Source organism: Macaca nemestrina, chromosome 4 (genome assembly GCF_043159975.1).
Source record: "Macaca nemestrina isolate mMacNem1 chromosome 4, mMacNem.hap1, whole genome shotgun sequence".
NCBI lineage: Eukaryota > Metazoa > Chordata > Mammalia > Primates > Cercopithecidae > Macaca > Macaca nemestrina.
The window spans coordinates 100,979,521-101,003,227 of NC_092128.1; the positions used below are offsets into that span (position 1 = coordinate 100,979,521).

Sequence of the window (23,707 nt, forward strand, 5' to 3'; positions counted from 1 at the left end):
TACTCGGGAGGCTGAGGTAGGAGAATGGTATAAACCCAGGAGGCGGAGCTTGCAGTGAGCTGAGATCTGGCCACTGCACTCCAGCCTGGGCGACAGAGCAAGACTCCGTCTCAAAAAAAAAAAAAAAAAAAAAAGAAGAAGAATGTGCTTTACTAGATGGCCTCTTATGCATCAAAAAAAGGTTTGACAAGAGTAAGGAAAATCACACATGCAAATCCCTCTTCTATTAGGAGTGCCAATCACTCTTCCCCAGCAAACCTAGAGCAGCTAGGAGGGACCAGGTTGGCCCCTGGAGACAGCAGGGCCACAGTTACCTCAGGGTGGTCAAGCTGGGGTGGTTCCGCAGAGCCTCTGCGAAGGCTTTTGCTCCTTCATCCCCAACTTGATTGCCCCACATCCTGAAGGAGAAGACAAGATAGTGAATGTTAGCTCCCCCAAAAACAGCCACGCTCACCCCTCCTTTTTTGCCAATGGCCACAGCTCAGTTCCTACTCAACAGACAGATGTTTGTGCCCAGTCCCTGGATCTGTGGCCTGGACACTAATCCCTCACGCTGACCTCTGAGTGGGCTGCTCTGGATTTCAAATTCAAGGAGTGATGCAAGACCGAAGAGCAGGGGAAGCCTTGTGAACAGAGGCCATCGGCAAGGGGCACAGTTAGACACTGAGCCCCACCGCGAGCTTCGGAGAGCTGTCAGCCTGGGAGCCTGAACTCATGAGACGAAGCACTTGCATGTCTCCTATGGAGAACAGAGGTCTGCAGAGGCCTGGAGGGAAGGCCGTGTGCAGGTGCTGGGTTCCCAGCAACTGCTCAACTCTGGGCAGGGTCAGAGACATTCCTGAAGACATGGTCTTCCAGGAGACAAAGAGCAGGAAGTACCTTCAGAAACCCTATCAGTAATGTTCCTGTCACATAAAGAGGATGTTACCCAACTAAGCTCTGTGGCTGTGGCCATCTTGGTGGAGAGCTGCGGCAATAAAGCTGTATTCTCTCCCCTACAGCAGATCCGGAGAGGCTCTGGCTAAAACAGTCTGCATGGTAAGATGGTGGTCTCCTGACCTGGCTCTGCCATCTGCTACCTGTGCGGACTTTGGGAAATTATGTAGTCTCTTGGATCTCAGTCTCTCGTCTATAAAATGGGGATAATTAGAGCATTCCCTCGTGGAGTTGTTGTGAGGATTCATTGAGTGAACAGATGCAAAGCACTTATAACAGTGTGTGGTTCGCACAAAGTGTTGGTTGTTCCCAATAGGATCAGCATGCACTGTCGACACACAACAAAGCAAGTTCATGTGGCCCACTCACAACACAATGGCGGCTGCCTCAACAACACGTTCGCACCAAGCAAACTACCTGCTTACACCATTCCAGGGATGGCTTGTTGGAACCCAGAATAAGCGTTTTCAGTGTTTTGCTTAAATATATGTATTTACTATACAACTGAATGGCATCACATTTTTAATAAAGTGGAAAGCTACTCAAGGCATGAGATGAAGTGAAAAGGCAAGGATAAAACTCTGTACATACAGTCTGACCCCTACTATACTTTTTTAAAGTAGTACAAAGAGAGAGAGGAAGAAAGAGAAAGTGAGAGAGCTTAACTGAGCTTAAATGTTAACAAGAATTATTTTCTGAGAAGATCATTTGTATTATTTTTCATAGTTTCCAAGTAAAATTACCTGTGTTCCTTTTATAATCCAATAAAAATTATAATGATACAAAAAGCTTTAAAAAGCCTCAAGAATCAAAACCACAATGAGACACTACCTCACACTCATTAGGATGGGTACTGTCAAAAAGAGAAAATAGCAAGTGTTGGCAAGGATGTGGAGAAACTGGAATGCACTGTTGGTGGGAACGTAAAATGGTGCTGCTGCTGTGGAAAACACTATGATGATTCTTCAAAAAATTAAAAATTACCATGGGATCCAGCAATCCCACTGCTGGATATATGCCCAAAAGAATTGAAGGCAGTCCCTTGAAGAGATATTTGTAGGCCCATGTGCACAGCAGCATTATTCACAATAGCCAAAGCATAGAAGCAAGCCAGTGTCTGTTCTTGGAGAATGAGTAAACAAAACATGGCAAAGCCACACAATGGAATATTACTCAGCCTTAAAAAAGAAGGAAATCCTGGCCGGGCATGGTGGCTTATGCCTATAATCCCAACACATCAGGAGACCAAGGTGGGTGGATCGTTTGAGGTCAGGAGTTTGAGACCAGCCTGGCCAATGTGGTGAAACCTTGCCTCTACTAAAAATACAAAAATTAGCTGGGATCGGTGGCGGGTGCCTGTAATCCCAGCTACTTGTGTGGCTGAGGTGGGAGAATTGCTTGAACCCAGAAGGTAGAGGTTGCAGTGAGCCGAGATCATGCCACTGCACTCCAGCCCAGGCAACAGAGTGAGACTCTGTCAAAAAAAAAAAAAGGAAATCCTGTCCCATGCTTCAGCGTGGATGAACCTTGAGGACATGATGCTAGTGAAATCAGCCATTCCCAAAAGGCAAATACTGTATGATTCCACTTACATGAGGAAAAGTAGTCAAAACCATAGAGAGAGTAAGTAGAAGGGTGGCTGCAAGGGGCGGGGGAGAGGGGACCGGGGAGTTATTGCTTAATGGGCACGGTTTCAGTTTTGCAGCACGGTGAAAGCTCTCCACTGTCTCTCCCCAACAGCGAGCCCCAACGGTCCTTCTGGTATACTGATGTGTGAAAAGAACAGCAGGGGCCCATATACACACACAGCAGGTTGTACCACATACTTCCGCCCCCTTCTACTCACCCAACGTCAGAGATTGATTTGCTGTTCTTCACAGCCAGGGCGAGACACTTCCCTCCTTCACTCGTTATTTTGTTTTTTCCCAGTCTGCAGAGAGAGTCACACACAGTCAGCCTCCAGCTATGCAGGGGTTCCAACGTGGGCCACCCTCCTCCCCACCACAGAGCCCCTTCCAGCCCCATCTTGGGAACTGTGCACTTTCTTCTGGGATCCACAGGAGCCATGCCCTGGGCCTCCTGTCAGGGAGGGACCTGAAGCCCTGAGGACAGTCAGTTAGGGTTCCTCTCCAGGAGATGGCCCACAGTCTCTGCAAAAGCTCAGGGACCTGAGCCCTCCCTGGGGTCCTCTTAAGTGACCTCAGCAGCATCACTGACTTCCCTTGGAAGACCTGAGAAGTCCCACTTTGACTGCCAAGGGTTAAGGTATGTGGCCACTGTCAGGGCAGGACCAGAGGCTCCAAACCTGGCACACTGTCACCCCCTGGGCAGGGCACATCTACAGCAGGGCAAGGGCCCAAGCTCTTGCAACCAGACAGGAAACTCCCTTGGGGCAAAAAGACCAGCAGAAAGGGTGAGAGTTAGTCCTTTCTTCAGGGCAGTAGTTACTGAAATCAAAATGCCAACCTTTCCCCCTAAGCCTCACGGATCACACAGAGGTATCCTCATCTGACCAACATGGCCCTGGGACAAGTGGAAGGCTTTAGGATGAAAGCTCTTTATCGTGACATGTAATCTTTGAACAACAGAAGGGGGTGACCAAGAGAAGATACTAAGGAACCTGGTGCCTACCCCACTTACTTAAGGTGTGTGAGGCCTTTGCATTCATCCACGATTTTGGTGACGTACCTGGCTCCGACATCGGTGATCTGGTTGTTGTATAAACTTCAAGAGAAAGCACAGCCATGAGACTTTCTGGCTCCTGATGTCATTTTAATAGCCCCTATTTTTTGAAGCATGTGCTGTCTACTGATTTCCAAAGTCTGGGTTGAAAGGGGAACACACAGGCACCAGAGTTCAGGGCTCTGAGGTCTCACAGCCCAGGTTCAATCCAGCTCCACTACTTTCCCCAGCTTTATGGCCTGAGACAAGTCACCTCACCTCTCTGTGCCTCAGTTTCTTCATCTGTAATACAGGGGTAATGATGATAGCCCCCTTGCAGGGTGGTTCTGAGGATCTTAGGACATAACGCAAAGCCCTGGTGCATGAGTGCGCAGTGACTGGCAGGTGGTGGGTATTTACAACTAAGATTACATTCAGCAACTTGAGAAGAAAAGATTCTGAATATTGAAACTTCTTGATGTCTACCTTTCAGCCATCTCACCACTCAATGCCAATTCAATAATACAGCAGATGGAAGTTGAAAGGCAGCTAAGCTCAGGCTTACAGGGTTCCACAGCCACACAGAGCCCTGGAGCCGAGTGTGGCCTGGGGTCGTTTGCATCCATGTCCTCATTCACATTGAAGGCCACTGAGGCCCCAAGAAACTGAACAACTGCTCCAGCTTGCAGAGCCACCAGTGGTGTGGGGCTGGCCCTCAATCCCTTGTCTCAGGCTCCAAAACCTCAAAGGCTCTGAACGCCCAGAGTTTCTCACAATTCTTTTGGCAACTGATGTGGAGCTATTTATAGTCTTTCTTACCACACTTGGTTTGACTGTTTCATCCATTCTGCGAGAGAAATACGAGTGTTTGAAAATGGGGCACTGCCGTAGACCCATGTGGCCACATCAGGCTGCAGCATGCACTCAGAATCCCCTTTCGGGTCTTGCCCCAAAGGCTCTGGATGAGGGATTCTGGACCCAAAATAGTCCAGACTAATATGTAAACAGGATTCTAACATTTATTCAACATATCCCCTTATATTCTCTTTGCATCCCCCAATAACCAGTTGTAAACCTTCTTGCCTATACTGGGATCCCAATTTTATAGGTTAGGAGGCTGAGGCTCAGCAAGACTTCATGACTGGCCGAGCCACAAAGAGAACCCAGGACTCTCAACTCCTAGGCCAGCGCCCTCCCCAGCCCTGGGCCATCCATGCGGATCATCCAGAGACCCACAGGAATGTGAATTCCCTGCAGCTCTGTATATTACTAGGTAGTTAGCACAGTGTTCTGGAGAAAGACATACCCCAAATATGTCACAATTTTGTATTTGGTCAGCTCTTCGCTTAGCACCTTTACCCCACCGTCAGTGATCTGGTTTACGCTGAGTCTGAAACAAACAGCAAAAAAATTACGAGTCAGGGTAGGCACTCATTATGAAGGATCATTAATCTTACAAAGATCCAGAAACCTTCAGGCCCTGGAGTTTTCCCCAGTATAGACGGCCCTGGAGAACGACTGCAGCAATCAGCCAAATAGCCCCTTACAAAGCCTGGCCAACGTGGGGCCACCAGACCCGTCCTGCACCAGCCCATAGGTGAGGCTGCAGCACAGCCCCTGGCTCCTCACATGACCATGAGGGACACAGGGAGGACACGTGAGGCCAGCCACCTCTGACATCCACCCTTTGCGTGTGGCCTATGTGTCAGCCAGACCCTGTACCTGGTTCTCATATGGTGGAGGGCATGGGTTTGGAAACATCAGGGGCTGCTTTTAGTGGTTGTGACTGGAGGAGGGAGTGCCCTGTCATCTTGCGGGCAGGGCCAGTGATGTTAGGTGTCCTGCAAAATGCTGGACAGGTCTCACAAGAACTGTTGCACCCAAAATGCCAACAGCCTCCCCCCATCCAGAAACACATGGGCTAACCCTGACTTGTCACTGGAAAAGGCTATGGGTCCTTTTGTCAAAGGAGACTGCTCATGTCATTCTGTAAAGTGTCGGACAGCAAATATTTTAGGCTCTGGGGGCCATGTGGTCTCTGCCGCAACTACTCAACTGTGTAGTGTGAAGCAGCCAGTAAGTAAATAAATGGGTATGGCTGTGTTCCAACAAACCTTTACTTACAAACACAAGCCATGGGCCCAGTTAGACCCACAAGCTGACCTTGATAACAAGTAAAATGCTGAACAATGAAAAGCTTGATGTTTAGGCCACATCAAAATGATCAAGTCAGACACTCTGGACCCTTCCCCTCAGAGTCCCCAGCTTGGGCTGGGAAATAGTGTGCATGTACACGGCATGGCCAGCCCAAGATAGCACAGGCTAGTGGACATTCCCAATATCTATACTTTCTTAGCAATAGACTCCCCCATCTTTTAGCTGGGCCCATCTGATTAAGTTCTGAAATACTATTGCCCATACTATTAAGTTCTGAAATCGAAGCAGCAGTATAATTAGTAATAGACAATAAGTGTTCTTAAAACTTTGAGGCATGCCCTCGATCTTCGCCCTTGCTTCTTACTGAGCGCCAGAGTGTCGACTAGATGGCTGGAGTCTGAGCAGCCCTCTTGGGCCAAGATGTGAAAGCCAGGTAGTGAGGATGGCAGAGCAGCAAGGCAGAGAGAGCCTGGACTCCGGAGGGTCATGGAGATTCCATAGCAGTCCCGAACTACCTACCTCTAGACTTTTACATGAGAGAAATAAGTTTGTAAGTCACCAAGATTTGGGGTTTTCTCTCTCAGCTAAAATTAATCCTAACTGACGCAGCCAGAGAGCTGAGCGTGCTTCCCGTGGTTACCCATACCCTGTGCTTTCCTACAAGCTGCTTTTTCTCTCACTGGTGTGAAGGAAAGCTTCACCTGGGGACAGTAGGAAGGGCAGGGCCACCACACTGGTGTGGAGTTTCCCATTTAAAAGATGGACAGAGGGGCCAGGCACGGCGGCTCATGCCTGTAACCATAGCACTTTGGGAGGCCGAGGCGGGCGGATCACCCGAGGTCAGGATTTCGAGACTAGCCTGGCCAACAAGGGGAAACCTATCCTACTAAAAATACAAAAACCTTAGCCGGACATGATGGCGTGTGCCTGTAATCCCAGCTACTCAGGAGGCTGAGGCAAGAGAATCGCTTGAACCCGGGAGGCGAAGGTTTCAGTGAGCCGAGATTGCACCACCGTACTCCAGCCTGGGCAACAGAGCAGGACTCCATCTGGGGCGGGGGCAAAAAACAAGATGGACAGAGCGTAGCACTGAGTGTGAGACTGCCTAGGGCTACAGAGGGAGAGTCACTGGCTGAGAGTACAGAGGACAGACTGCAGGTTTTCTAATTCCCAGGCTAGGGCAGCCTTCGGCCCCCTGCACCCCATGTCCCCATGCAATTTACACTCTGACATTGGTGTGACAGGCACTGGGAGTCAGTTCTAAACCCCTACTGCTCTTCAGAAATGCATGAGTCAAGTAATGGTGAATTTAACCCCCTGTAGAAATTTACAAGGTTTATTTTACACAGGAAATGCTAATAGAAGAAAACAGACTGGCCTCTGTTTCCCCTAAACTATGGAACAGGAAAACAACTACGAGTTAGCATTTTAGCTGAGATCTCTAGCAGTGTGAAGGGCTGCTGGCATTGATCACAGAAAGTCACCAATGCCAACTGGCACAAGGTCTGCTTTCTCTGCAGTAATAAAAGCTCCCATATTCCAGAAACTTTTTGAGGGCTATCTCGGAGCCTTACATTAATCTTAAAAGGAAGGTTCTTTATGCATTCTGGCACTACCATGTCTGAGCTGTGTGACCTAAAGCAAGCTATTAACTTCTCTGTGCCTCCACTTCCTCATCTGCCAAAATAGAGACAATAACAGTACCTAAGTTACAGGGTTATAAAGAGCACCCCATTGGTGATATTTGTAATGCACTTCACCCATTCTCAATTAACATTGGTTCTTGTGGCCATAATTGACAGGATTATGAACATTTTCTTTTTCCAGATGAGGGCACGAAGGCTCTGAGAGTTAAGCACTTTCTTCAAGGGCACCCAGCTGTGGCTGACCCAGGTCCACCTGCCCCGAAGCTTTGCACCTTGCCCTCCGCCCCGCTGAGACAGAAAAGGTCTGGACATTCCAAGGCCCCTGGTCATGAGTCCTACAGGATCCTGGTGCCCCCTGAGCCTGGCCCGCCCGGCCCACCTGCTGCTCCCCTTGCCTGGCGGCCTCACCTGATAACGGTGAGGCGGCTGAAGCAGGGCCGCAGCTCCCGCACGCCGTAGTCGTTGAGATTGTTGTTGTCCAGGTCTAGGGCCAGCCGCTTGGGGAAGTGATGCAGGACGAAGGACAGGGCGCTGCAGTCGGCCGAGCAAGCATTGCAGTAGGTCAGCTTGAGGTAGTTGGCGCAGATGCCCCTGGCCGCCAGCTGCCCCACCTTCTGGCTCTGCGTCTCATAGATGCAGCGCAGCATCCAGATGAACGTGGGCATGGCCTGCACCTGGTTGAAGCTTTCGACCTGAACTCGGGGCAGGCTCTTCAGATAGCCCCTCAGGCTGGAAAACAGGTGTGCCCACAGGGCCTTGCGCTTCCTCCTCAGGGCCGCCGCGGGCACCAGGTGCCGCAAGAGCTTCTGTTTGGCTTTGGACAACAGCCCGCACAGGAAGAGGTTGGTGAACTGGAAGTGGTCCTTGTTCTTGAAGAGGTCTTCCCGTGATGGACTGCTGCCCCGCAGGCACTGGAACGGGAGGAAGGGAGGATAGCAGGACACGGCCGCTGCCCCCCCAGGGGGCATCCACTCCTGGAAGAACCTGAGCAGCTCCCGAGTGCCCACCCTGTCGTCCAGCACAAGGAAAAAGGCTGTAAAGAAGGCCTGGAGGGTGAGATGGAAAAACTCATAGGACTGCTGGTCGCGCCCGGGGCCCAGCTCCGGCAAAGCCCGCAGGAAGCCCAGCTGCATGTCTCCCTCCTGCAGCCCGGAGGCCTCCACTTCCTCCTGGGTGAAGACAAAGAGGCTCCTCTCCATGCCCCGGTGGGCCAGCTGCCCCAGCGAGCACAGAGTGTCCCGGCCGGCGCGGAGGGTCTCCACCGGGCTGCGTGTGTTCCGCTGCACCAGGCTGCTGGGCTGCATCCTGTTCAGGTGGACCTCAGTGACCAGCAGGAAGACGTCCGTCAGTGTCATCATGCAGTTGGGCAGCTGTGGTGAGCCTTCGAAGGCGGCACGGAAGTGCTGGAAGCACCGGAAGATGATCCAGCAGAAGAGGGGCACAGAGCACAGGCTGCAGAGGTTGGGGTTGGCCTCCAGCTGGCTCAGCAGGTGGTCCTGCAGAGCCCGCTCGGCGAACATCTTCCTGGCATAGGCGCGCAGGTGGCTGGGGGAGAAGCCCCGGAGAAGCACCTTCTTCCGCAGGAACTGGCGCGGGACCTCGATGCCTGTGCGGGCCGTGAGCAGCTTGCTGGCCCCCTTGAGCAGCTTCCCGCTGAGCAGGTTGGCCAGCAGGACCAGGGGGTGGGCAGGCTCCCAGGGGCAGGAGCTGTCAGGCACGCGGCTCAGGTCCAAGTCCGAGTGCAGCTCGTCCAGGCCGTCAAAGGTGAAGAGGGCCACATGGGGGAAGCGCAGCAGAAAGGCGAACACCTCCTCGGGGTCCTGCTCCGGGTAGCAGTAGTGCTTGAAGAGCAAGTCCTGCAGACACAGCCTGTCACTTTCCCTGAAGCAGCTGAACATGCGGCAGCGAAAGTGAAAGAAGAATTTGACCCCTGCGTCTAGCCGGCCCGTGGCCCAGAGGCTCTGCAGCCGCTGTAGCAGCATGGACTTGCCCACCCCAGCATCGCCCAAGACGAAGATGGTCTCGCCCTGCTCATTGAGGATGCCGGTGGTGTGGTCCAGGAGGCAGGCCAGGCTGTCCAGGCTGCCCAGGCTCTCATTGCTGAAGCCGACCAGCTCCATGATGGTGTCCATGTAGATCTCCTCCAGCAGCAGCTCCTCCTTTTGGGCATAGCACAGCATGAACTTGGAGTCACGGCCCAGGTGGTGTTGCAGCTGCTGAGTGTACCTGCTCACTGGAGGGCACGGCAGCAGAGTGAGAAGGAGAGAGGTAGAAACAGCATCAAACAGGGAGGTCTCAAAGAGGAGAGGCGAGTGCATAAACAAAATTCACAACCTGGACCCTGAGGCCAGTGCAGCCACTCCTCAGATGCAGACCTGGGGAGCATCACAGAGCCAGCATTCCTGACCCTGAGGGTCCTGGGCTTCCATCCCTCTGCTTGACCTCAGATTTAGCCAGAGAGGAGGTGACAGACTTCGACTGGGATCAGTGTCTGAGACAGGCCACCCTTATTCCTCCGCATGGTGTCATCATCGAACTGCAGTTAAACGCTGAAGCCCCTCACACTTGAGGGCCAGGTCAGATGGCCATGCTGGCCCTCCTCCACCAACACCGCTTTTTTGTTGTTAGAGATAGGGTCCTGCTCTGTCACTCAGGCTAGGGTGCAGTGGCCCAATCATAGCTTACTGCAGTCTCAAACTCCCAGGCTCAAGCAATCCTCCCACCTCAGCCTCCCAAGTAGCCGGGACCACAGGCATATGCCACCACGCCCAACTAATTTTTGTGTTTTTTGTAGAGATGGGGTCTCGCCATGTTGCCCAGCCTGGTCACAAACTCCTGGGCTCAAGCAATCCGCCCGCCTCAGCCTCCCAAAGTGTTAGGGAGTGTTATATATTCATCAATAATTTTTAGTAAGTTTACAAAGTTGTGCAAACCTCACCACAGTCCAGTTCTAGAACATCACCATTTTCCCAGTTTTCTGGAGCCTATTTGCAGCCAATCCCTGGGCCATAGGCATCTACTGATATGCTTTGTCTATAGATTTACCTTTTCTGGACCTTTCATATAAACAGAATCATACAATATGTAGTCTTTTGTGTGAGGCTGCTTGTAGAGTGAATTACGCTTTAAAAGCTAATAAAGTAGCTGGCTAATGGAACCAACAGAGAAGTCTTTCAAAAGAATGATTCCTCATGGGAATATTTTCCTTTTTTTTTTTTCATGCGGGAAGGACATAAGGGGAGGCAGGAAGGAGCAGACAGAGTCAGAAGCTGGCAGTGGCTGGCAGGCACCTGCAGGGGCCGTGGAAGCCGGAGCCTAGCCCTGACACTCTGCCGGCTGGCCTTGTTTCCCCTAAGCACACACCTGTCTTGTGCTTCTGTTTCCAATGACATATTGGATTCTTTAAAAGGCAGGATTTGGGACCTTGGTGCTGGTATGTTACCAACTGCTGTCTCAAAGTGGAGAGTTCAAAAGCAGAGAAAGAAGACTCCTGCCACCGAGCAGATCCTGGCCCCAATGATATGTTCTCATGTGCCTTGGACTGCCACTGTGCTGACTGCCATTTGCAAGGGCACATTTGTGAGACTGCTGACTGGTGGTCTCTTCCAGCAGACTTGAAGCTCCCTGAGGGCAGGAACCCTATCTGTGTTTGCTCACCACTGTCTCCCTGACATTCAGCACAGGGTAGGGTCTTGGCATGTGGTGGGTACAGCAAAAAATACTTATTGAACGAATCAGTTAACTAATGGGGTCTCCCATGGTTCTTTGGAAATAAGGACTGGCACCCAAGGGTGACAGAATACCTTGCTTAGAATCAAAACCGGCAAGGCTTTTTAATTTTTTTCTTTCCTTTTTCAGAGACAGGGTCTCACTCTGTCACCCAGGCTGAAGTGTAGGGGCACAATCACAGCTCGCTGCAGCCTCAGACTCCTGGGCTCAAGCAGTCCTCTTGCCTCAGCCTCCCGAGTAGCTGGAACTACAGGTGTGTGCTACCATGTCCAGCTAAAGACTTTTTTTAAAGAAAAAAAAATACAACCTTGAATTTGTGCAACCATTAAAATGTCTACATATGTCAGAATAGGAAGAAAGCAAGCGGTTAGAACAGAGGCCATTCTCACACTTCCACAGGCCCTTCTATAAACCAGACCATCAAGGTGTGGGCAGTTCAACAGCAGCCACCTGGGCTGCACTTGGGTGACAGGGTTCCGCTGTTCCTTTCTAAACTCAAAGTAGCACCTGGGCCTGCTTCCTGAGGTGGCACTCAGGGCTGGCCCAGCCATTACCAAACCCCAGGGCCCTGCTTGCACTGGTGCCTGCAGTCTCGCTGGGGCTGACTCCTACCTGGGTCAGTGTTGACCACGACTTTGCTCTGAATGAGCAGGGAAGGGGAGAAGCCGATCTCCAGCAGCCAAGGCCTGAGGTCCACGTAAGCATCTGCGAGTTGCTGGAGCAAGTAGAGGAAGAACTCGGATACCTCTTCACCCTTGCTCTGTACCAGGTCCAGAATTTTGCGGACCTGGAGGCGACACAAGCATGAGGGCCCGGGCTGGCATGAGAGGCATCCTCCTACCGTAAGGACCCTCAGGCAGGCTCAGGGCAGGGCTCTGAGTTCTTACTACAGCCGGTAGCTATGCCATCCCCCCAGCTGCTGTGACAGTCAACATGTTGGAGCCCTAAAATCTGAAAAATGACCTCCTGAGCAAGAAATAAAACCACCCAGCTCTAAGGAACCAGGAGGCTTCCATGAGCCGAAAAATAAAAAGGACAGACAAGTAGCTATGGAATTCTCTCCCTCCTTTTCCCTTTTTTTTTAGACAGAGTCTCACTCTGTCACCCAGGCTGGAGTGCAATGGCACAATCTTGGTTCACTGCAACCTCCACCTCCCAGGTTCAGGGGATTCTCCTGCCTCAGCCTCCCAAGTGGCTGGGATTAAAGGCGCCCACCACCACACCCGGCTAATTTTTGTATTTTTATTAGAGACGGGGTTTCACCATGTTGGCCAGGCTGGTCTCAAACTCCCGACCTCAGGTGATCCATCTGCCTCGGCCTCCCAAAGTGCTGGGATTACAGGCATGAGCCATGGTGCCCAGCCTTCTCCTTGTCCCTCTTAACCTGACACAACTGGCGTGCAGGAATGAGAGTGGAGAGGGGAGAGCTACCCCTTGGGCATAATGAGGTGGGCACCTGGGCCACACAGCAGGAGGGTGACAGGCCATACGTTAAAAACGGCTTTTTTTCTTGTTAAAAATGTAGGAAAACGAACCAAGAGAAGAGAACAAAGCACACGAGTGTGCTACTGCTTCCCCCAGAAACAGTCCTGGTCTCTTCTGAATCCCAGCGGGGTCATGTCATAAACGGGTTGTGTCATTCCTCTAACCAAGAAGGAATTTGTGGTCTCCATTTTATTTTTCAGGAGATAATGCAAAACTTCAGTGAAAGTAAGGGCTGTTAAGGCGCCCCACAGTGGAGTGGGGAAGATCCTTCAATGTGGACCCACCGTGGGATGTCATCATTCCTGAACCTAAGGCGGTTCCCCTCCGAGTCTCACCCAGCAGCGAGCACCCTCCGGTCTTCAGAGGCACTGAACGAACATCGCTGCTGGGATGCTTTTATGCTTATGTTCTTTTTCCCTCCTAATTTAAAGAGGATCCAAAAATGAAGTGTCTGAGAACCAATACACACAGCAATGAGAACTGAGATGTCAGGGTTTGCTCCAGACACAAACACAGGAATGAAAGACCTGATTGTGCAACCTGCTAACCCAGGCATTTGTGTGCTATTAGTACCCCAAAGTGCAGCCCTGCCCCCTGGACTAAACTCCCACGCTCTTCATTCAGATCAGCAGGGAGAGGCCTCTTCCAGCTCCCCGGGTCCACACAATGCCCATGCCCATCCCTGTCCCCGGGGCACCTTGTCGGGCTGGGTGGGGCAGGCACACACAATCTCAGCGTCTTCGGTGGAGAAGTAGTCATTCTTCAGTAAGTTGTCCACCAGACACTGAGTGTTGCGGATGCAAGTGACCAGAAGTTCCCGGTTGCTTTTCAGTAATTGAATGTGGGGATGAGACTCTGATGGGATTATTTCCATCTCACTGTGGCCCTGCTCTTCCATAGTTAAAGTAGCAAGTGGCTACTTTTCCCAAATTCATCTTCGGCTGCGTGTGTCCTCCCAGCAGTAGGGCAATCAGGATTCAGGCCCTGCCCTCCAGGGCCCCTGCTACTCTGTGCATCCCCTGAAGAGACCAATGATATCATCAGCAAAGCAAAAGCTAAAGAAAGAGCCCACCCCACCTCCCACTGGTCCTGGGTTTCTCTACCTAGAGCAGGAAGGAGCCGTGCTTAAGATCTTTATCTGGCCAGGCAAGTTGGCTCATGACTGTAATCCCAGTGCTTTGGGAGGCTGAGATGGGCAGATAGCTTGAAGTAAGGCCAGTAGTTTGAGACCAGCCTGTGCAACATAGTGAGACCCCCATCTCTCAAAAAATAAAACAATTAGCCAGGCATAGTGGCGCACACCTGTAGTCCTAGCTATTGGGGAGGCTAAGGCAGGGGGATCGCATGAGCACAGGAGTTCAAGGCTGCAGTGAGCTATTTTCACAGCACTGCACTCCAGCCTGGGTTACAGAGCAAGGTCCTGTCTGCAACAAAACTTTTATCTTAGACACATTAAAGAAAAAAAAATCATAATTTAATTGTTTGTGCTTGAGGGTTACATCACTAGAGTAGGTGACCAGAGATAGCCAACCCTTTTTTATTTTTAAATCAAAACTTCTTCATTATTACTATAAAGCAAAAGTGTGCTTCGATCGTAGACTGAGATAGAGATGGAAAGGTGTATTATTTTACATAATAAGGTTAACAGGGCTTGGAGGTTTCTGCATTCCCCAAGCAGGGAACAGGCCCAGAACTGAGAAAGAAGGACCTGTGAGGTTTGGTGGGAGACAGGGTCTCAGCACAAAATAGCCTAAGGAGAGAGACAACTGCATGAAGTCTCCTGTGGTAGCCAGAGCCAAGGAACTTGGGGACAGTGATGTCTCAGTCACTGTTGCCCGTTTTGGTTTGTGCTATAACCTCTTCCCCTGTGTCCTTGACCTTCAGCAAAGTCTGTTATACACAAGCACCCTGGGGAAGGAGGGAGAAGCAATGGCCCCATGTGGCATGAAGCGGGACAGAGGGAGGACAGAGGTGCAGGAGGAAGAGGGAGAGTCGGCACGGAGTTCCCGGGATTAGATTCCCAAGAGAGGCATCTCTCTGGAAACCCTTGAAAACAAGTGCTGAGTTTCTTGTCTGGGTAGGAACAGGGACCCAGGCTATTTTATTTGGGCATTAAAAAACACTTGGGTTTATCTGAGTTATCCCAAAATTGAACTCACTACCTTCCTTATAACAGTAACAGCAAATAATAATAATAATTTTTTTTTTAAATCCCACAGAAGGCCCTTCAGCCTCTTCTTGTCCAGGCATACTTGCATGTGCAAAATGATCTTGGAAGCGGAAAGGCCTGGAATTGGCCACTTTGTCGTTTGTCTAGGCAGGAAAACCCATGCATTTCACAGAGAGAGTTTAAAAAAAAGTTTTTTTATAGTTCAAAAAAAAGTTCATAGATCTTTTAACACTATCAACATCATTAATATGTTTCACAAGCCACATCTGTTAACATTCAGGTCTAGTGGTTCTCAATTTTTTTTCCACCAAGGGCACATGAGTCTCCTGCTCTTTGACACGCTTCCATGTTTTCTTTTTTTAACCTATCAAATGCCAGATCCCACACAATAGCTTTCTTTTTAGAACCCAAATGATAGCGCAAGAAAGAGTACAATTTAAAATTATCAGCAACAGAAGGGCAAGAGATCCCCACCAAAAAAATTTAAAGGGATGAAAATATTGGTTATTGTTCCAATAAAAGTTATTAAATGCTAATCCAGCCTTTTCTCCTTTTTCTTTTTTTTTTTTTTTTTGTCAGAGTCCCACTGTGTGGCCCAGGCTGGAGTGCAGTGGCACAATCTTGGCTCACAGCAACATCTGCCTCCCGAGCTCAAGCAATTACCCTGCATCAGCCACCTGAGTAGCTAGAACTACAGGCGTGTGTCACCACACCCAGCTAATTTTTGTATTTTTAATAGAGACAGGGTTTCACCATGTTGGCCAAGCTGGTCTTGAACTCCTGACCTCAAGTGATCTGCCTGCCTCGGCCACCCAAATTGTTTGGATTACAGGCGTGAGCCACCACGCCCGGCTATTTTCCATGGTGGTCAATTCTATGACCCCCTTTAGGATCCTTAGCTTTAAAAAATCGGCTCATTTAAAGCATATCAGTTGACAATATTAAATTTAAATTAGCAGTTAATAATACCTTTTTAAGTTCCTGGCGTCATTCTTTGAAGTTAGAATATTTTAAAACAACATTCTTTAAATCTTCAATTTCCAAGTTCTTTCTGGAATCTGCAAAATCGAACAAAGACTTAAAAAAATCATTGTGGCACATGGTGAATGAATGAATAAAACTGGCAAGAGAATAATTTTAAAATCTAGTATTCCCAGATATCAGACTACTCTCTGTACCTTCTTCTTTTAGGACAGTGTTTTCAAACGTTCAACATCCCCACCACAGTCACTTTTTGGTTGTTCTTGCCATAATTGAGACACACCCGTACTTTATTTGCTTAACTTTTTGTTTTCAGTTGAGTTTTGAAAATGCTAATAATTTTAAAGGAATGTTATGTCACCATTAGAAACAGAAAAAAAAAAAAAAATCCTTTGCAATGCATAGAAAGTAACACAAAAATTAATTCACCAGAAATACAACAATATTACCGTATTCCAGCTAGGCCTGCTGCGGTTGGGGCCTGTTTTCTCTCGCAAGCATCTGAGAGATGTTAAAGACACAGTAGCACAGAATTGAGACTTTCTCTTTAAGATCATCACAAGGCTGAGAGAAAACTGGAAAGAAGTCGCTTCTCACTTCATGATTTAGCGTTTTTCAACGTCATGCTCCATTCTTTAGAAAGCTGGGAAGGGGTATTGCACAACTTCCTTCATACCTCCTTTCCCGACCTTTGCCCGCCTCCCACGAGGGGCCCATTTTACTCACTGCTTCTGTCTCTTCCAAGCCTGCGATTCCCATAAAAACAGTGACTTGTCTTCCCAGATGTTTTCTGTAATCGCCGCCATAGACAGGTATCTCCACCTCTTGCCATCAAAGGCAGAAACTGAAGGAAAGTCTCCTGACTTACAATCACCTAAACAAAGCAATATATTATATGACAGCCATCTGGCAAGGAGGCTGCTTTATAATTTCTAGAGCCCTGGCTTAAGATTTAATCAAGTGTGCAGAGTTAGCTCAATTCAGCAAGAACTTAACAAGGTATGGATGTTGGAAAGGAAAGCAGAGAAACTGAACTCAGACCTGGTAAACAGAATCTAAGGGTAGACCAAAACCATACCATGGGAGACTGGAGATCAATTTAAAGTTCATGGGCACTTATTACCAGAAACACCAAAGAGCCAGAGATCTGCTGGCCCTGGCAGGCAATCCTTTCCTTTCTTTACTTGGTAAAGGGGGGGTCCTGTTGATGAAGAGGGTCTGGTTCTCTCTTCCAGGCAAAAAGACCAAGGTTGGACCAGGACCAGGTATCTGGGAGCTGGGTCTGCTCTCCTCAGTGGGGCTTTCCCAGGCCAGTGGTGCAGACCAATGGGGACTGAAGTTGGAGATCCTGGTAAGGCAGCTCCAGGGAATACACAAAGAAAAAAACCAAGCTAATGGAGGCAGCCAGAAAAAAAGGACGCACCGCAGAACAAAAGATGGATCACCAATTGGAAAAATGAAACAGAGATCAGAGGAGGGTGAGTCCACCACCAAAAGCCATCTCCTGAGGCAAAGGCAGGTGGGGGTAGAGCCTGTGGGCGATGAGGGAGCCCTGAAGGGAGCTGGGGCTTGCACAGGCATCTCCTCCCAAGTCCTCTTCTTTCTAGCTTTCTGCCCTCAGAGAGGGTTAGTTCCCAGGGTAAGGGAATCCCAGGGGCAATTCACCACTCCAGGCTCCTCACAGAAACCAGTGCCCAAGTCCCATCCTGCAATGTGATCTTCCAAACTAAATAAAAGGTCTGCAGAGCCTCCAGGAGAAGATTCAGGGAAGCTGCTCTGGTGAAAAGCAAGCAGGGATTGCAGGATGGAGGATCTTCAAAGGGAAAAAGAAGACCACAGAGCAGTTCTGATGAATTGAAATATGACACAGCTTCCCAGTAATTTAAAACTTTTTAGTAGCCACATTAATAAAAGTAAAAATAGACAGGTGATATATCAATTTCAATGATATATTTTAATTCTAATACACTCAAAATATTTCAGTATATCATCCATACAAAATTTATGTCATCCATACAAAATTTATGTCATCCATACAAAATTTTTGTATTGATTATTATTATTATTTTGACATGAAGTCTCACTCACTCTGTTGCCCAGGCTGGAGTGCAGTGGTGTGATCTCGGCTCACTGCAACCTCCACCTCCCAGGTTCAAGCAATTCTCCTGCCTCAGCCTCCCAAGTAGCTGGGATTACAGGTGCACACCCCCACACCTGGCTAATTTTTGTATTTTTAGTAGAGACAGGGTTTCATCATATTGCCCAGGCTGGTCTTGAACTCCTGGCCTCAAGTGATCCTCCCACCTCGGCCTCCCAGAGTGCTGGGATTACAGGTGAGAGCCACTGCACCCAGCCCATCAACACAAAATTTATTAATGAGATAGTTTACATTCTTTTTCTTCATACTAAGGCTTGGAAACCTGGCATGTGTTTTAACCTCACATCTCAATTTGGATCAACCACATTTCCAGTGCTCAAGAGCCACATGCAGCCAGGGGCTACTTAAGTGGACAGCGCCACTCCAGGGCAATCACTAAAAGCTAGGGTGGTGAGACGTCAGAGTTCCTGCCTGCTGTCCTTCCATTTAAAATACTGATGCCAGGAATGACCTTTGTTGTTGTTGTTGTTGTTGTTGTTGCTGTTGTTGAGATGGAGTCTCGCTCTGTCGCCCAGGCTGGGGTGCAGTGGCACGATCTCGGCCCACTGCAAGCTCCGCCTCCCGGGTTCACGCCATTCTCCTGCCTCAGCCTCCCCAGTAACTGGGACTACAGGTGCCCGCCATTATTTTTTTGCTAATTTTTTGTATTTTTAGTAGAGACGGGGTTTCACCGTGTTAGCCAGGATGGTCTTGATCTGACCTCATGATCTACCCACCTCGGCCTCCCAAAGTGCTGGGATTACAGGCGTGAGCCACCGCGCCCGGCCAGGAATGATCTTAATTGGCTTTTCAGATCAGTTTCATCGGCAACTCAGTGAAACAGAGGTTAAAGACATGAGGTCACTGAAAATTCTGCAAACTCAGGAAGAAAATACATACTGGACCTACTGGTTTATACTCAATGTAAAATTCCCTTCACTGCTGCATACAATTTGGCAGCTTTGCATTCTTGCAAAGATCAGAGAGTAAGATACAAAAATGCTGTTGATGTTTGGTGAGTCAGGACTCTCCTATACCACTGGTGGAAATGTAAATCTGTGGAAGTCTCTGGAAAGTCCTTTGACATAGTATGTGTCAACAGACTCTGAAAACTTTCTATTTAGTAACTTCCCCTTCTAGAAACCTGCCTTTTGAAAAGAATCAGGGGTTCTGATGGGTTTTTTGTTGTTTTTTGTTTTTGCTGTTTTTTTTTTTTAAAAAAACAAGGGACTTCCAGTCCTGGTTATAATAGAATAACTTGTGGCTCACACAGAGGACAACTGCCGGTGAATGGATTGACAAAGTATAGCATATCCATACAGTAGAACACAATTCAACAATAAATGCCAATGAAACAAGAATACATCATGAATGAGGGTCACAGATACTACACTGAGTAAGAGAAGCCAGGCTCAATAGAGTACATAGGGCTGGGTGCAGTGACTCACACTTGTAATCCCAGCACTTTGGGAGGCCAAGGCAGGTGGATCACTTGGGACCAGGAGTTCGAGACCAGCCTGGCCAACATTGTGAAACCCTGTCTCCTCGAAAATACAAAAATTAGCAGGGCATGGTGGCGCACACCTGTAATCCCAGCTACCAGGGAGGCTGAGGCAGGAGAACTGGTTGAATCCAGGAGGTGGAGGCTGCGGTGAGCCAAGATTGTGCCATTGCACTCCAGCCTGGGTGACAGAGTGAGACTCTATCTCAGAAAAAAAGATTTCATGCATGTGATTCTGAAAATCTGATCTAGAAATCAGATCAATGGTTTCCTGAGGCAGGGGGCAGATGGGAGTGGGGGAGAAATTGACTGCAAAGAGGAATAAGGGTCATTTCTGGGGAGATAGAAATGTTTTGTGTCTTGATTGCAGTGCTTGCTCTCTCCCTTTTATACAGTCACATATGTGTGTCTGTATGTATGAATATACATATAGATACATACAACTTGTCAAAAGTCAGCAACCCATATGCTTGAAATCTGTGAATGTTATTGTATGAAATTACACTTCCATGAAATTGATTTTCTTTTAAGCAAAGGCAAAATAAAGTTTTTCCAGGTAAAAACTGAGACTTTGTTGCTACTGTATCTGCACTAAAATAAATACTAAATAGAGTTTTTCAGGTAGAAGAAAGATGATCCCAAGACAAAAACAAAAGTGATGAGCAATAGGAAGTGTTAATAAGCTGGGAAACAGAAATGGGTACTGACCAAACTATACTATATTAATATCTCGTGAGGCCACCAGGACCCATCAGGAAATGATTGACCTCGAAAGGAGTCTCACCTCCTGGAGAGCAGCCAGGACTCTGTCCCTGAATCATCGGGTGGCCCCAGAGAAACCACAGATACACACACACTCAGTGTCACTTTCACCCCAGGCTCAGTGTCACTTTCACCCCAGGCTTCTTTCTTTCCTTGCCCTGTCCCAGGGGACTCTGAGAGGAGATGTGCATTTCTTATAACTGAGATACTAAGATTTAAAAAAAAACATTATAAAGATGTTCTCTACATGTACCTTTCTATGTTTTAATAACTTTTTCTGTAAGTATAAAACAATACCTGCTCACTGTAGAAAACTTGGGAAATGCAAAAAAAAAAAAAATTTTTAGAGGAATAAATTAAGTTCCCTATTACTCACATGCAGTAACCACTATTCTCATTTTGGAGCACTTCCTCTCAGCTTTTCTCTGCATGCATTTGCGCCTACACTGACTTTTTGCATGTTTGGCTTCACACCATGTTTTTGTTGTACTCTTACCATGATCTTGTGTTTCTTTGTAACTGCTAAGGCCCTCTTTTGAGCTGCAGAAGCTGGCTTCCAGATGACCTGGCTTCTAGAAAGCAGAATGCTTTGCTTTCCCTGGTTTTTCTTTCATAAAGAAGGGTAAGAACTCACCTGCCACTCTGCTGCTTTAAAGCTCTGCATCTGAGAAATTCCACGTGCCAAAGAGAGGCTCAAAGATAATGGCAAACAGTCTCCCTTTCCTCGGCCCGGCCCTGCCTGCCTGAACTGCTACAGCAAACCTGGACACCTTGCCCAGCAGCCTCTGCCAGCTGCGAGTCACATGACAGTGCTCTCCCATTAGCGTGACCCACAGGATAGCTGCGACGGGGTGGGCAGGGGCAGAGAGTGGTGGGACAACTCCATGAGGTTGCAGCCTTGTTCATTCCTTCTACAGAGATCCACTGAGCACTTCCTCATGTCTGGCCCTGCGCTGTGCAAGGGCTCCAGCAGGGCCTAGTCTGATAATTGCTAACACCAAGTGTTTTACTAGGGCGTCAGCATGGATGTTAAGGCTTTATACACATGGTGAGAGGCAGGACAACATAGGGGTTACATCCGTGGTGTCTGGGATCTCTAGAGACAGCAGTGTTCAAATTCTGACTCATGAACAAATTAGAAGGAAGTTCCCATTAAATGGACCACGTTTGTTGGTGATTTTAGGCTGTGGGGAACAGGGGCACTCTCAGGTTATGTCTGTTCATGGGACTTTATTATAAGATCACTCATTATAAGGATCATCACTTGTTAGCACGTTAGCCATCCTTTCTGTGCCGTGATTGCCTCAAGGTAAGAGCTCCTACCTCAAAATGTTGCTGTAAGGATTAAGTGAGTTAATATGCACAAAATGCCTAGGCCAGGGCTGGCACTCAGTAATGAGCGAATCATTTACTAATTTCTATTGTCTCAATCCTTGCAACAACCCTAGATGGCAGGGGTCATTGTTACCACCAATTTACACATGAGGAAACCGAGGCACACAGAGGTCAAGTAGCTCCCTGCCCTCACAGAGTTTATAACCGGGCAGGACCGACAGACACAGAACAAGGAATCACAAGTATGGTGAACGTGTGGAAGAAGAAATGAGCAGAGAGAGACAGGGGGGTGCTGTGGCTCTCAAGAGCTTCCTTGGGCTCCAGCCAGCACGATCACAGAGGTGTCTGCTCCACTGCAGCCCTCTGTAATGGTAGGTGACAGGGAGACCCGGTTAGAGCTCCTCTCTCAGGGAGTTTAAATTAGAGCCATTTAGAGAGATGCTGAGTCCCAAAAACCCACAGTACGTGTGGGTTTGACTGCCCACAGCTGAGGCCACCAGCCACAGCTTCCTTTATTTTGTGTATCTTTATAATAAACCCCCATGAACATAGAGAGCCTAGTGCGCCCCTGTTCTCTGCAGCCTAAAAAACGCTAGCAAACCTGATCCATTTAGCAGGAACTTCATGCTGTGCAGAATCACCCAGCAGAGGTTTCCCTGCTCCAGTGTGACTATGAGTGCCTTCCTTCCAGGATAAGCAGACAAGACTGGACTCCATCCCAACTGATGGGGCCAGATCGAGAACAGAAACCTCAAGAAAGTCATTTCCCATCATCCACACTGGCCTCGTGATTTCACTCTTTTTTTAGGCACCCAATCGTTGGGAATCATTATTTGCTCTTTTGTTTAATGTTTATATTTCAAAATAAATAACACAGCTTTCCACAAACTGGTGTTGCAACAGTAGCAGCTAAGATTCCTAACAGATCTAAGCTCTGTTGTAAAACATTCTTTAGCAATGTAGCAGATGCTATCTTAAGAGTTACAACCCAGTGTTCTTCACCAGTGAGCTCTGTGTAGTCAGGCCATTCTGTAAGTTTTTCTACTGTGATACTTTCTATAGAGGTTGGAAACAAATACAAGCATAAGCAAAACCAAGGCCAGCTTTGCTGGCATCCAGGTCATATGGAACCTGGCCCAGTGCCATGCCATCCTCCTCTGCTCCTGTCCTGACCCTCCCTCCTCAAGCTCTGACCACTTCTTGAAGTGAGTTCCCAAACAGCTCTGCTCTCTGCCACCTTGGCGGCCACAGGTAAAGGCCAGTGATTTTATGTACACAGAAAGGACTGGCTTCTAGGATATAACTTTATGGGTCATAGGAGAGTTTTCAAAGACTTTCCCACCCCTTCCTTGAAAACCAGCACAGTGGTAGAAGTATTCTGCTCATCAAACAGTTCAGGTTCTTCTCCTAGACACCTGGTAAGATTACACTTCCCTACCCCCTTGAAGTTACAGGCTTTAACTCACGAATCATGAGCAGAAGTGGAACGCGTTGCTTTGGGTAGGAGGCTTTTAGGCATCACTGCATAATTTATCAATGTGCAATTTTTTTTTTTTTTTTTTTTTGCTTCTGGCACTATGATTAGCACAAGACGGGGGCAGCTCCATCAGCTCAGGCCCACAAATAACCACAATGAGTAGCTCTTGCCAACTCGCAATGGACATAAGATATGAGGAAGAAATCAACCTTGATTGTTTGATAGCCAGGCATGGTGGTACATGCCTATGGCCCTAACGACTCAGGAGGCCGAGGCAGGAGGATCACTTGAGCCCAAAAGTTCAGAGTTCAAGGCTACAGTGAGCTGTGATCACACCACTGTACTCCAGCCTGGGTGACAAGTGAGACCTCTGTTTCTTAAAAAACAAACAAAACAAAAAACCTTGGTTGTTTGAGCCCACTACAGTAAAGGACCCCTCTTAGTACAGAAAAGTCACTACAACCTTTTTTCAGATACTATAAATATTTATGGAATTAAAATTTAAGATAAAATATAACACCATTCCCTGTCTACCTCAGACTTAGCAATCATCTACATAGGGAGATACTACTTCACTAGGAAGAAAAATAGGCAGAACATGCACCCTCTTTGTTTGTCCTGAGGTTACATCATTCACCTTCTCCCAACTCGTGTTGGGTCCCTGGTCCTGACACCTCACTCCACCCCTCACTTGGCCCCACAGAACCACAGCCATCATCTCTGTTAGAAT

At 48.4% G+C, this 23,707-nt stretch overlaps 1 protein-coding gene across 3 annotated transcripts in view; it reads right to left on the bottom strand.

Annotated features, from left to right (window-relative positions):
• The window catches only part of LOC105475807 (nucleotide binding oligomerization domain containing 1), a 49,495-nt gene that overhangs the window by 13,848 nt on the left and 11,940 nt on the right, over nucleotides 1-23,707 (bottom strand). For 2 of the 3 annotated variants that reach the window (XM_011731323.3, XM_071094993.1), the window contains exons 2-10: nucleotides 16,492-16,639; nucleotides 15,754-15,842; nucleotides 13,312-13,633; nucleotides 11,742-11,916; nucleotides 7,809-9,633; nucleotides 4,904-4,987; nucleotides 3,577-3,660; nucleotides 2,783-2,866; nucleotides 315-398 (exon numbers count right to left, since the gene is read on the bottom strand). In XM_011731323.3, coding sequence (XP_011729625.2) covers nucleotides 315-398; nucleotides 2,783-2,866; nucleotides 3,577-3,660; nucleotides 4,904-4,987; nucleotides 7,809-9,633; nucleotides 11,742-11,916; nucleotides 13,312-13,512 — 2,537 coding nt within the window. In that variant the 5' untranslated portion in view covers nucleotides 13,513-13,633; nucleotides 15,754-15,842; nucleotides 16,492-16,639. Of the gene's footprint in view, nucleotides 1-314; nucleotides 399-2,782; nucleotides 2,867-3,576; nucleotides 3,661-4,903; nucleotides 4,988-7,808; nucleotides 9,634-11,741; nucleotides 11,917-13,311; nucleotides 13,634-15,753; nucleotides 15,843-16,214; nucleotides 16,409-16,491; nucleotides 16,640-23,707 lie in introns of all 3 variants that reach the window. The other variant, XM_011731325.3, reaches the window with a different exon arrangement.